This window comes from Hyla sarda, unplaced genomic scaffold, assembly GCF_029499605.1.
Source record: "Hyla sarda isolate aHylSar1 unplaced genomic scaffold, aHylSar1.hap1 scaffold_1278, whole genome shotgun sequence".
NCBI lineage: Eukaryota > Metazoa > Chordata > Amphibia > Anura > Hylidae > Hyla > Hyla sarda.
This window is the reverse complement of record NW_026607900.1, coordinates 58105-71937: the sequence shown is the minus strand read 5'-3', so window position 1 is coordinate 71937 and position 13833 is coordinate 58105. Positions and strand designations below refer to the sequence as shown.

General features: G+C 52.6%; 1 protein-coding gene across 1 annotated transcript in view; it reads right to left on the bottom strand.

The window, feature by feature from the left end:
• Positions 1-788: 788 nt before the first annotated feature.
• LOC130304492 (oocyte zinc finger protein XlCOF7.1-like) overlaps positions 789-13833 on the bottom strand; it is a 39702-nt gene continuing 26657 nt past the window's right edge. The window contains exons 5-6 of the mRNA XM_056551934.1: positions 1202-1738; positions 789-1117 (exon numbers count right to left, since the gene is read on the bottom strand). Coding sequence (XP_056407909.1) covers positions 789-1117; positions 1202-1738 — 866 coding nt within the window. The remainder of the gene's footprint in view (positions 1118-1201; positions 1739-13833) is intronic.

Genomic DNA, 13833 nt, shown 5'->3' with positions numbered 1-13833 from the left:
AGCGATGAACTATATTTTTTTCTTTTTTTTAATAAAATGGCTAATGAGAGCTGTGGGGGAGTGTTATTTTTTAAATAAAATAATTTTTCCAATGTGTCCTGTTTTTTTAAATTGAATTTTCAGGCTTAGTAGTGGAAGCCGTCTTATTGATGGAATCCATTACTAAGCCGGGGCTTAGCCTCAGCCCCAAAAACAGCTAACGCTAACCCACAATTATTACCCCGGTACCCACCGCCACAGTGGTGCCGGTACCAACAGGCCCGAAGTGTCAAAAATGGCGCTCCTGGGCGTAGGCGGTAACAGGCTGGCGTTATTTAGGCTGGGGAGGGCCAGTAACAATGTTCCTCGCATACCCTGGTAACCACAGGCTGAGAATAAAAATAAGGGGAACCCCTATGCGTTTTTATTTATTTATTTCCCTAGACGGGAAACACTCGTCTAGGGTTTGTGATAAATAAAAGTATCTGCAGCGTCTTATGTTCAGAAGAGACGATCTTCAAGGGAGACGCGCGGATCCTGTCTGATGCCTTGGATTAAAGTCTCTATAATCATAATGAGAAGGGGGCGGGGACAACATTGACGCGTTACATTCCCTATATACAACGTCAGGGACAATATTACATTTATTATAAGTCCAGTGTGCGGAGATGAATATAAGAATAATAAATCACATAAGAAAGAAAACTTTTATTAACAATTGGTAACAAGTTTGGAGATGCAGTATATGATATATGTTTAAATGTCAGATATCCTATGTACATGGATAATATATAGATGTGTTATCTGCATCATTTATTGATCTGAATTGGCTTCACCCCTGTGTGAATTCTGTGATGCTTAACAAGATGTGAATGCTGGGTAAAACATTTTCCACAGTCTGAGCATGAAAATGGCTTCTCTCCTGTGTGAGTTCTTTGATGTTGAACAAGATGTGATTGCTGAGTAAAACATTTCCCACATTCTGCACATGAAAATGGCTTCACCCCTGTGTGAGTTCTTTGATGTTTAACAAGACCTGATTGATGATTAAAACATTTCCCACACTCTGCACATGAAAATGGCTTCACCACTGTGTGAGTTCTTTGATGTTGAACAAGATTTGATTTCACAATAAAACCTTTTCCACACTCTGCACAGAAAAATGGCTTCTCCTCTGTGTGAATTTTTATATGTATAACAAAACTTGATATGTCATTAAAACATTTTCCACATTCTGAACATGAAAATGGCTTCTCCCCTGTGTGAGCTCTTTCATGTTTAACCAGATTTGATTTGTCAGAAAAACATTTCCCACACACTGAACATGAATATGGTTTCTCCCCTGTGTGAGTTCGCTTATGTTTAACAAGACTTGATTTGTCAGTAAAACATTTTTCACATTCTGAACATGAAAATGGCTTTTCCCCTGTGTGAGCTTTTTGATGTTGAAGAATTGATTTCTCAGTAAAACATTTTCCACATTCTGAACATGAAAATGGCTTCTCTCCTATGTGAGTTCTGTGATGCTTAAGAAGATGTGATTGCTGAGTAAAATATTTTCCACATTCTGAGCATGAAAACGGCTTCTCCCCTGTGTGAGTTCTTTGATGTAGAACAAGATTTGTTTTCCCAGTAAAACATTTTCCACATTCTGAACATGGAAATGGCTTCTCCCCTGTGTGAGTTCTTTGATGTTTAACAAGATCTGATTTGACAGTAAAACATTTTCCACATTCTGAGCATGAAAATGGCTTCTCTCCTGTGTGAGTTTTTTTTATGTTTAACAAGACTTGACTTGTCAGTAAAACATTTTCCGCATTCTGAACATGAAAATGGTTTCTCCCCTGTGTGAGTTCTTCGATGTTGAACAAGATGTAATTTCTTAGCAAAACATTTCTCACATTCTGAGCATGAATATGGTTTCTTTCCTGTATGAGCTCCTTGATGTCCAACACCCCTTCTGTGACCTTTATTTTGCTGAACATCCTGTGATGACTGAGAAGACAGGACCTGTATATAAGGATGAGATGACAGATCTTGGCTGTGAAGGGCTGAGGGTGTATCTGGGATAATGGAATGTTCTTCATATGTATCTTGTGTGATATCATCATCTGCTTTATAATCTGAAGATATAAGATTCTCCTCTGATCTCCTGCTACAAGAATCTGCAGAGAATAACACAGATTTTATTATCAGTATTAACCCCTTAACAACCCAGATAATTTAAGCTTTTGTGTTTTCTTTTTTTCTCCTCTCCTAAGCGTAATAACTCTTATATGTTTACATCATTTGAGAGCTTGTTTGTTGTGGGACCGATCTTTCCTTGTTATGACACCCTTCATTCATTGTGTGGTAAAATTATTTTTCAGGTGACTACGATCACAACGATATCTAATTTAAATAGTTTTCTTTATGCTTTACTGCTTTTCAATAACAATGACAACAATATATTATTGGGGAGGGGGTTCAGTCATTCGATGGCTCATACAAATTAATGCAGCACATAAATACTGCACTGACCCATTAGATCCGTCCATAGACAGGTTGTATCAATAGCAGAGTCCCGGCAGTGACAAAGGCTTCGGGCTGACATAATAATGGATCACATCCCCGTGATTCCTTCGTGAGAAGCCAATTTGGTGTGAGGTGCAATCTTGCGCCCCATGTAAACTTGCTTCTGCTCCTCCCCTCAGATTTCTGAAACTAAAGCTGGGGGGAGGGAAGAGCGAAGACAGAGCGGAGAGATACGCGCCTCCCTCATATCCTCTCCCTCTGCTCCACCTCAGAGAACGCAGGTTTGCACGGGCAGAGCAGGGGGAGAGATCAGGTACATATGACTCCCTCCTCATCTCCCCTTCTCAGCCCCGCCTGAATTCTCCCGACGCGGGTTTCCATGGGCTGCGAGGAGGTAGTCATATGTACCTCCTCTCTCCTCCTGCTCTGCCCGTGCAAACCTGTTTTCCCCAAAAATCATCCCCCGTTCTACACCTCCCTCCCCGCTTTTGACAGCTGTGAAAATCTATGTCCAGGGGGCTGTGGGAATCCCTCTCTTACTAATGGAGGTGCATGAGAATCTACATCCAGGAGCAGGCCTGTGAGAATCCATCTCCTGCCGGGGGAGGTGCATGAGAATCTACATCCAGGAGCAGGCCTGTGAGAATCCCTCTCCTGCCGGGGGAGGTGCATGAGAATCTACATCCAGGAGCGGGCCTATGAGAATCCATCTCCTGCCGGGGGAGGTGCATGAGAATCTACATCCAGGAGCAGGCCTGTGGGAATCCCTCTCCTCCTAATGGAGGTGCATGAGAATCTACATCCAGGAGCAGGCCTGTGAGAATCCCTCTCCTGCCGGGGGAGGTGCATGAGAATCTACATCCAGGAGCAGGCCTGTGAGAATCCATCTCCTGCCGAGGGAGGTGCATGAGAATCTACATCCAGGAGCAGGCCTGTGAGAATCCCTCTCCTCATAATGGAGGTGCATGAGAATCTACATCCAGGAGCAGACCTGTGAGAATCCCTCTCCTGCCGAGGGAGGTGCATGAGAATCTACATCCAGGAGCAGGCCTGTGAGAATCCATCTCCTGCCGAGGGAGGTGCATGAGAATCTACATCCAGGAGCAGGCCTGTGAGAATCCATCTCCTGCCGGGGGAGGTGCATGAGAATCTACATCCAGGAGCAGGCCTGTGAGAATCCATCTCCTGCCGGGGGAGGTGCATGAGAATCTACATCCAGGAGCAGGCCTGTGAGAATCCATCTCCTGCCGAGGGAGGTGCATGAGAATCTACATCCAGGAGCAGGCCTGTGAGAATCCATCTCCTGCCGGGGGAGATGCATGAGAATCTACATCCAGGAGCAGGCCTGTGAGAATCCATCTCCTGCCGGGGGAGATGCATGAGAATCTACATCCAGGAGCAGGCCTGTGAGAATCCATCTCCTGCCGGGGGAGGTGCATGAGAATCTACATCCAGGAGCAGGCCTGTGAGAATCCCTCTCCTCCTAATGGAGGTGCATGAGAATCTACATCCAGGAGCAGGCCTGTGAGAATCCATCTCCTCCTAATGGAGGTGCATGAGAATCTACATCCAGGAGCGGGCCTGTGAGAATCCATCTCCTGCCGGGGGAGGTGCATGAGAATCTACATCCAGGAGCAGGCCTGTGAGAATCCATCTCCTCCTAATGGAGGTGCATGAGAATCTACATCCAGGAGCGGGCCTGTGAGAATCCATCTCCTGCCGGGGGAGGTGCATGAGAATCTACATCCAGGAGCAGGCCTGTGAGAATCCATCTCCTCCTAATGGAGGTGCATGAGAATCTACATCCAGGAGCAGGCCTGTGAGAATCCATCTCCTGCCGGGGGAGATGCATGAGAATCTACATCCAGGAGCAGGCCTGTGAGAATCCCTCTCCTGCCGAGGGAGGTGCATGAGAATCTACATCCAGGAGCAGGCCTGTGAGAATCCATCTCCTGCCGGGGGAGGTGCATGAGAATCTACATCCAGGAGCAGGCCTGTGAGAATCCCTCTCCTGCCGGGGGAGGTGCATGAGAATCTACATCCAGGAGCAGGCCTGTGAGAATCCCTCTCCTGCTGGGGGAGGTGCATGAGAATCTACATCCAGGAGCAGGCCTGTGAGAATCCCTCTCCTGCCGGGGGAGGTGCATGAGAATCTACATCCAGGAGCAGGCCTGTGAGAATCCATCTCCTCCTAATGGAGGTGCATGAGAATCTACATCCAGGAGCAGGCCTGTGAGAATCCCTCTCCTCCTAAAGGAGGTGCATGAGAATCTACATCCAGGAGCAGGCCTGTGAGAATCCATCTCCTGCCGGGGGAGGTGCATGAGAATCTACATCCAGGAGCAGGCCTGTGAGAATCCCTCTCCTCCTAATGGAGGTGCATGAGAGTCTACATCCAGGAGCAGGCCTGTGAGAATCCATCTCCTGCCGGGGGAGGTGCATGAGAATCTACACCCAGGAGCAGGCCTGTGAGAATCCCTCTCCTGCCGGGGGAGGTGCATGAGAATCTACATCCAGGAGCAGGCCTGTGAGAATCCATCTCCTCCTAATGGAGGTGCATGAGAATCTACATCCAGGAGCAGGCCTGTGAGAATCCATCTCCTGCCGAGGGAGGTGCATGAGAATCTACATCCAGGAGCAGGCCTGTGAGAATTCATCTCCTGCCGGGGGAGGTGCATGAGAATCTACATCCAGGAGCAGGCCTGTGAGAATCCCTCTCCTGCCGGGGGAGGTGCATGAGAATCTACATCCAGGAGCAGGCCTGTGAGAATCCATCTCCTGCCGAGGGAGGTGCATGAGAATCTACATCCAGGAGCAGGCCTGTGAGAATCCATCTCCTGCCGAGGGAGGTGCATGAGAATCTACACCCAGGAGCAGGCCTGTGAGAATCCATCTCCTGCCGGGGGAGGTGCATGAGAATCTACATCCAGGAGCAGGCCTGTGAGAATCCCTCTCCTGCCGGGGGAGGTGCATGAGAATCTACATCCAGGAGCAGGCCTGTGAGAATCCATCTCCTGCCGGGGGAGGTGCATGAGAATCTACATCCAGGAGCAGGCCTGTGAGAATCCCTTTCCTCCTAATGGAGGTGCATGAGAATCTACATCCAGGAGCAGGCCTGTGAGAATCCATCTCCTGCCGGGGGAGGTGCATGAGAATCTACATCCAGGAGCGGGCCTGTGAGAATCCCTCTCCTGCCGGGGGAGGTGCATGAGAATCTACATCTAGGAGAAGGCCTGTGAGAATCCATCTTCTGCCGGGGGAGGTGCATGAATATCTACATCCAGGAGCAGGCCTGTGAGAATCCATCTCCTGCCGGGGGAGGTGCATGAGAATCTACATCCAGGAGCAGGCCTGTGAGAATCCATCTCCTGCCGAGGGAGGTGCATGAGAATCTACATCCAGGAGCAGGCCTGTGAGAATCCCTCTAATGCCGGGGGAGGTGCATGAGAATCTACATCCAGGAGCGGGCCTGTGGGAATCCATCTCCTGCCGGGGGAGGTGCATGAGAATCTACATCCAGGAGCAGGCCTGTGAGAATCCATCTCCTGCCGGGGGAGGTGCATGAGAATCTACACCCAGGAGCAGGCCTGTGAGAATCCCTCTCCTGCCGGGGGAGGTGCATGAGAATCTACATCCAGGAGCAGGCCTGTGAGAATCCATCTCCTCCTAATGGAGGTGCATGAGAATCTACATCCAGGAGCAGACCTGTGAGAATCCCTCTCCTGCCGGGGGAGGTGCATGAGAATCTACATCCAGGAGCAGGCCTGTGAGAATCCATCTCCTGCCGGGGGAGGTGCATGAGAATCTACATCCAGGAGCAGGCCTGTGAGAATCCCTCTCCTGCCGGGGGAGGTGCATGAGAATCTACATCCAGGAGCAGGCCTGTGAGAATCCATCTCCTGCCGAGGGAGGTGCATGAGAATCTACATCCAGGAGCAGGCCTGTGAGAATCCATCTCCTGCCGGGGGAGGTGCATGAGAATCTACATCCAGGAGCAGGCCTGTGAGAATCCATCTCCTGCCGAGGGAGGTGCATGAGAATCTACATCCAGGAACAGGCCTGTGAGAATCCCTCTCCTGCCGGGGGAGGTGCATGAGAATCTACATCCAGGAGCAGGCCTGTGAGAATCCATCTCCTGCCGGGGGAGGTGCATGAGAATCTACATCCAGGAGCAGGCCTGTGAGAATCCATCTCCTGCCGGGGGAGGTGCATGAGAATCTACATCCAGGAGCAGGCCTGTGAGAATCCATCTCCTCCTAATGGAGGTGCATGAGAATCTACATCCAGGAGCAGGCCTGTGAGAATCCATCTCCTCCTAATGGAGGTGCATGAGAATCTACATCCAGGAGCAGGCCTGTGAGAATCCATCTCCTCCTAATGGAGGTGCATGAGAATCTACATCCAGGAGCAGGCCTGTGAGAATCCATCTCCTGCCGGGGGAGGTGCATGAGAATCTACATCCAGGAGCAGGCCTGTGAGAATCCCTCTCCTCCTAATGGAGGTGCATGAGAATCTACATCCAGGAGCAGGCCTGTGAGAATCCATCTCCTGCCGGGGGAGGTGCATGAGAATCTACATCCAGGAGCGGGCCTGTGAGAATCCATCTCCTGCCGGGGGAGGTGCATGAGAATCTACATCCAGGAGCAGGCCTGTGAGAATCCATCTGCTGCCGGGGGAGGTGCATGAGAATCTACATCCAGGAGCAGGCCTGTGAGAATCCATCTCCTGCCGAGGGAGGTGCATGAGAATCTACATCCAGGAGCAGGCCTGTGAGAATCCATCTCCTGCCGGGGGAGGTGCATGAGAATCTACATCTAGGAGCAGGCCTGTGAGAATCCATCTCCTCCTAATGGAGGTGCATGAGAATCTACATCCAGGAGCAGGCCTGTGAGAATCCATCTCCTCCTAATGGAGGTGCATGAGAATCTACATCCAGGAGCAGGCCTGTGAGAATCCATCTCCTCCTAATGGAGGTGCATGAGAATCTACATCCAGGAGCAGGCCTGTGAGAATCCATCTCCTGCCGGGGGAGGTGCATGAGAATCTACATCCAGGAGCAGGCCTGTGAGAATCCCTCTCCTCCTAATGGAGGTGCATGAGAATCTACATCCAGGAGCAGGCCTGTGAGAATCCATCTCCTGCCGGGGGAGGTGCATGAGAATCTACATCCAGGAGCGGGCCTGTGAGAATCCATCTCCTGCCGGGGGAGGTGCATGAGAATCTACATCCAGGAGCAGGCCTGTGAGAATCCATCTGCTGCCGGGGGAGGTGCATGAGAATCTACATCCAGGAGCAGGCCTGTGAGAATCCATCTCCTCCTAATGGAGGTGCATGAGAATCTACATCCAGGAGCAGGCCTGTGAGAATCCATCTCCTCCTAATGGAGGTGCATGAGAATCTACATCCAGGAGCAGGCCTGTGAGAATCCATCTCCTGCCGGGGGAGGTGCATGAGAATCTACATCCAGGAGCAGGCCTGTGAGAATCCCTCTCCTCCTAATGGAGGTGCATGAGAATCTACATCCAGGAGCAGGCCTGTGAGAATCCATCTCCTGCCGGGGGAGGTGCATGAGAATCTACATCCAGGAGCGGGCCTGTGAGAATCCATCTCCTGCCGGGGGAGGTGCATGAGAATCTACATCCAGGAGCAGGCCTGTGAGAATCCATCTGCTGCCGGGGGAGGTGCATGAGAATCTACATCCAGGAGCGGGCCTGTGAGAATCCATCTCCTGCCGAGGGAGGTGCATGAGAATCTACATCCAGGAGCAGGCCTGTGAGAATCCATCTCCTCCTAATGGAGGTGCATGAGAATCTACATCTAGGAGCAGGCCTGTGAGAATCCATCTCCTCCTAATGGAGGTGCATGAGAATCTACATCTAGGAGAAGGCCTGTGAGAATCCATCTTCTGCCGGGGGAGGTGCATGAATATCTACATCCAGGAGCAGGCCTGTGAGAATCCATCTCCTGCCGGGGGAGGTGCATGAGAATCTACATCCAGGAGCAGGGCTGTGAGAATCCATCTCCTGCCGGGGGAGGTGCATGAGAATCTACATCCAGGAGCAGGCCTGTGAGAATCCATCTCCTGCCGAGGGAGGTGCATGAGAATCTACATCCAGGAGCAGGCCTGTGAGAATCCCTCTAATGCCGGGGGAGGTGCATGAGAATCTACATCCAGGAGCGGGCCTGTGGGAATCCATCTCCTGCCGGGGGAGGTGCATGAGAATCTACATCCAGGAGCAGGCCTGTGAGAATCCATCTCCTGCCGGGGGAGGTGCATGAGAATCTACACCCAGGAGCAGGCCTGTGAGAATCCCTCTCCTGCCGGGGGAGGTGCATGAGAATCTACATCCAGGAGCAGGCCTGTGAGAATCCATCTCCTCCTAATGGAGGTGCATGAGAATCTACATCCAGGAGCAGACCTGTGAGAATCCCTCTCCTGCCGGGGGAGGTGCATGAGAATCTACATCCAGGAGCAGGCCTGTGAGAATCCCTCTCCTGCCGGGGGAGGTGCATGAGAATCTACATCCAGGAGCAGGCCTGTGAGAATCCCTCTCCTGCCGGGGGAGGTGCATGAGAATCTACATCCAGGAGCAGGCCTGTGAGAATCCATCTCCCTCCTAATGGAGGTGCATGAGAATCTACATCCAGGAGCAGGCCTGTGAGAATCCATCTCCTGCCGAGGGAGGTGCATGAGAATCTACATCCAGGAGCAGGCCTGTGAGAATCCCTCTCCTGCCGAGGGAGGTGCATGAGAATCTACATCCAGGAGCAGGCCTGTGAGAATCCATCTCCTGACGGGGGAGGTGCATGAGAATCTACATCCAGGAGCAGGCCTGTGAGAATCCATCTCCTCCTAATGGAGGTGCATGAGAATCTACATCCAGGAGCAGGCCTGTGAGAATCCCTCTCCTCCTAAAGGAGGTGCATGAGAATCTACATCCAGGAGCAGGCCTGTGAGAATCCATCTCCTGCCGGGGGAGGTGCATGAGAATCTACATCCAGGAGCAGGCCTGTGAGAATCCCTCTCCTCCTAATGGAGGTGCATGAGAGTCTACATCCAGGAGCAGGCCTGTGAGAATCCATCTCCTGCCGGGGGAGGTGCATGAGAATCTACATCCAGGAGCAGGCCTGTGAGAATCCCTCTCCTGCCGGGGGAGGTGCATGAGAATCTACATCCAGGAGCAGGCCTGTGAGAATCCATCTCCTGCCGAGGGAGGTGCATGAGAATCTACATCCAGGAGCAGGCCTGTGAGAATCCATCTCCTGCCGAGGGAGGTGCATGAGAATCTACATCCAGGAGCAGGCCTGTGAGAATCCATCTCCTGCCGAGGGAGGTGCATGAGAATCTACATCCAGGAGCAGGCCTGTGAGAATCCATCTCCTGCCGGGGGAGGTGCATGAGAATCTACATCCAGGAGCAGGCCTGTGAGAATCCATCTCCTGCCGGGGGAGGTGCATGAGAATCTACATCCAGGAGCAGGCCTGTGAGAATCCCTCTCCTCCTAATGGAGGTGCATGAGAATCTACATCCAGGAGCAGGCCTGTGAGAATCCATCTCCTGCCGGGGGAGGTGCATGAGAATCTACATCCAGGAGCGGGCCTGTGAGAATCCATCTCCTGCCGGGGGAGGTGCATGAGAATCTACATCCAGGAGCAGGCCTGTGAGAATCCATCTCCTGCCGGGGGAGGTGCATGAGAATCTACATCCAGGAGCAGGCCTGTGAGAATCCATCTCCTGCCGAGGGAGGTGCATGAGAATCTACATCCAGGAGCAGGCCTGTGAGAATCCATCTCCTCCTAATGGAGGTGCATGAGAATCTACATCTAGGAGCAGGCCTGTGAGAATCCATCTCCTCCTAATGGAGGTGCATGAGAATCTACATCTAGGAGAAGGCCTGTGAGAATCCCTCTCCTGCCGGGGGAGGTGCATGAATATCTACATCCAGGAGCAGGCCTGTGAGAATCCATCTCCTGCCGGGGGAGGTGCATGAGAATCTACATCCAGGAGCAGGGCTGTGAGAATCCATCTCCTGCCGGGGGAGGTGCATGAGAATCTACATCCAGGATCAGGCCTGTGAGAATCCATCTCCTGCCGAGGGAGGTGCATGAGAATCTACATCCAGGAGCAGGCCTGTGAGAATCCCTCTAATGCCGGGGGAGGTGCATGAGAATCTACATCCAGGAGCGGGCCTGTGGGAATCCATCTCCTGCCGGGGGAGGTGCATGAGAATCTACATCCAGGAGCAGGCCTGTGAGAATCCATCTCCTGCCGGGGGAGGTGCATGAGAATCTACACCCAGGAGCAGGCCTGTGAGAATCCCTCTCCTGCCGGGGGAGGTGCATGAGAATCTACATCCAGGAGCAGGCCTGTGAGAATCCATCTCCTCCTAATGGAGGTGCATGAGAATCTACATCCAGGAGCAGACCTGTGAGAATCCCTCTCCTGCCGGGGGAGGTGCATGAGAATCTACATCCAGGAGCAGGCCTGTGAGAATTCATCTCCTGCCGGGGGAGGTGCATGAGAATCTACATCCAGGAGCAGGCCTGTGAGAATCCATCTCCTGCCGGGGGAGGTGCATGAAAATCTACATCCAGGAGCAGGCCTGTGAGAATCCATCTCCTGCCGGGGGAGGTGCATGAGAATCTACATCCAGGAGCAGGCCTGTGAGAATCCATCTCCTGCCGGGGGAGGTGCATGAGAATCTACATCCAGGAGCAGGCCTGTGAGAATCCCTCTCCTGCCGGGGGAGGTGCATGAGAATCTACATCCAGGAGCAGGCCTGTGAGAATCCATCTCCTGCCGAGGGAGGTGCATGAGAATCTACATCCAGGAGCAGGCCTGTGAGAATCCATCTCCTGCCGGGGGAGGTGCATGAGAATCTACATCCAGGAGCAGGCCTGTGAGAATCCATCTCCTGCCGGGGGAGGTGCATGAGAATCTACATCCAGGAGCAGGCCTGTGAGAATCCCTCTCCTCCTAATGGAGGTGCATGAGAATCTACATCCAGGAGCAGGCCTGTGAGAATCCATCTCCTGCCGGGGGAGGTGCATGAGAATCTACATCCAGGAGCGGGCCTGTGAGAATCCATCTCCTGCCGGGGGAGGTGCATGAGAATCTACATCCAGGAGCAGGCCTGTGAGAATCCATCTGCTGCCGGGGGAGGTGCATGAGAATCTACATCCAGGAGCAGGCCTGTGAGAATCCATCTCCTGCCGAGGGAGGTGCATGAGAATCTACATCCAGGAGCAGGCCTGTGAGAATCCATCTCCTCCTAATGGAGGTGCATGAGAATCTACATCTAGGAGCAGGCCTGTGAGAATCCATCTCCTCCTAATGGAGGTGCATGAGAATCTACATCTAGGAGAAGGCCTGTGAGAATCCATCTTCTGCCGGGGGAGGTGCATGAATATCTACATCCAGGAGCAGGCCTGTGAGAATCCATCTCCTGCCGGGGGAGGTGCATGAGAATCTACATCCAGGAGCAGGGCTGTGAGAATCCATCTCCTGCCGGGGGAGGTGCATGAGAATCTACATCCAGGAGCAGGCCTGTGAGAATCCATCTCCTGCCGAGGGAGGTGCATGAGAATCTACATCCAGGAGCAGGCCTGTGAGAATCCCTCTCCTGCCGGGGGAGGTGCATGAGAATCTACATCCAGGAGCAGGCCTGTGAGAATCCATCTCCTCCTAATGGAGGTGCATGAGAATCTACATCCAGGAGCAGGCCTGTGAGAATCCCTCTCCTGCCGGGGGAGGTGCATGAGAATCTACATCCAGGAGCAGGCCTGTGAGAATCCCTCTCCTGCCGGGGGAGGTGCATGAGAATCTACATCCAGGAGCAGGCCTGTGAGAATCCATCTCCTCCTAATGGAGGTGCATGAGAATCTACATCCAGGAGCAGGCCTGTGAGAATCCTTCTCCTGCCGGGGGAGGTGCATGAGAATCTACATCCAGGAGCAGGCCTGTGAGAATCCATCTCCTCCTAATGGAGGTGCATGAGAATCTACATCCAGGAGCAGGCCTGTGAGAATCCATCTCCTGCCGGGGGAGGTGCATGAGAATCTACATCCAGGAGCAGGCCTGTGAGAATCCCTCTCCTGCCGGGGGAGGTGCATGAGAATCTACATCCAGGAGCAGGCCTGTGAGAATCCCTCTCCTCCTAATGGAGGTGCATGAGAATCTACATCCAGGAGCAGGCCTGTGAGAATCCATCTCCTGCCGGGGGAGGTGCATGAGAATCTACATCCAGGAGCAGGCCTGTGAGAATCCATCTCCTCCTAATGGAGGTGCATGAGAATCTACATCCAGGTGCGGGCCTGTGAGAATCCATCTCCTGCCGGGGGAGGTGCATGAGAATCTACATCCAGGAGCAGGCCTGTGAGAATCCATCTCCTCCTAATGGAGGTGCATGAGAATCTACATCCAGGAGCGGGCCTATGAGAATCTACATCCAGGAGCAGGCCTGTGAGAATCCATCTCCTGCCGGGGGAGGTGCATGAGAATCTACATCCAGGAGCAGGCCTGTGAGAATCCCTCTCCTGCCGGGGGATGTGCATGAGAATCTACATCCAGGAGCAGGCCTGTGAGAATCCATCTCCTGCCGGGGGAGGTGCATGAGAATCTACATCCAGGAGCAGGCCTGTGAGAATCCCTCTCCAGCCGGGGGAGGTGCATGAGAATCTACATCCAGGAGCAGGCCTGTGAGAATCCATCTCCTCCTAATGGAGGTGCATGAGAATCTACACCCAGGAGCAGGCCTGTGAGAATCCATCTCCTGCCGGGGGAGGTGCATGAGAATCTACATCCAGGAGCAGGCCTGTGAGAATCCATCTCCTGCCGGGGGAGGTGCATGAGAATCTACACCAGGAGCAGGCCTGTGAGAATCCATCTCCTGCCGGGGAGGTGCATGAGAATCTACATCCAGGAGCAGGTCTGTGAGAATCCATCTCCTGCCGAGGGAGGTGCATGAGAATCTACATCCAGGAGCAGGCCTGTGAGAATCCATCTCCTGCCGGGGGAGGTGCATGAGAATCTACACCCAGGAGCAGGCCTGTGAGAATCCCTCTCCTGCCGGGGGAGGTGCATGAGAATCTACATCCAGGAGCGGGCCTGTGGGAATCCCTCTCCCGCCGAGGGAGGTGCATGAGAATCTACATCCAGGAGCAGGCCTGTGAGAATCCATCTCCTCCTAATGGAGGTGCATGAGAATCTACACCCAGGAGCAGGCCTGTGAGAATCCATCTCCTGCCGGGGGAGGTGCATGAGAATCTACATCCAGGAGCAGGCCTGTGAGAATCCATCTCCTGCCGGGGTAGGTGCATGAGAATCTACATCCAGGAGCA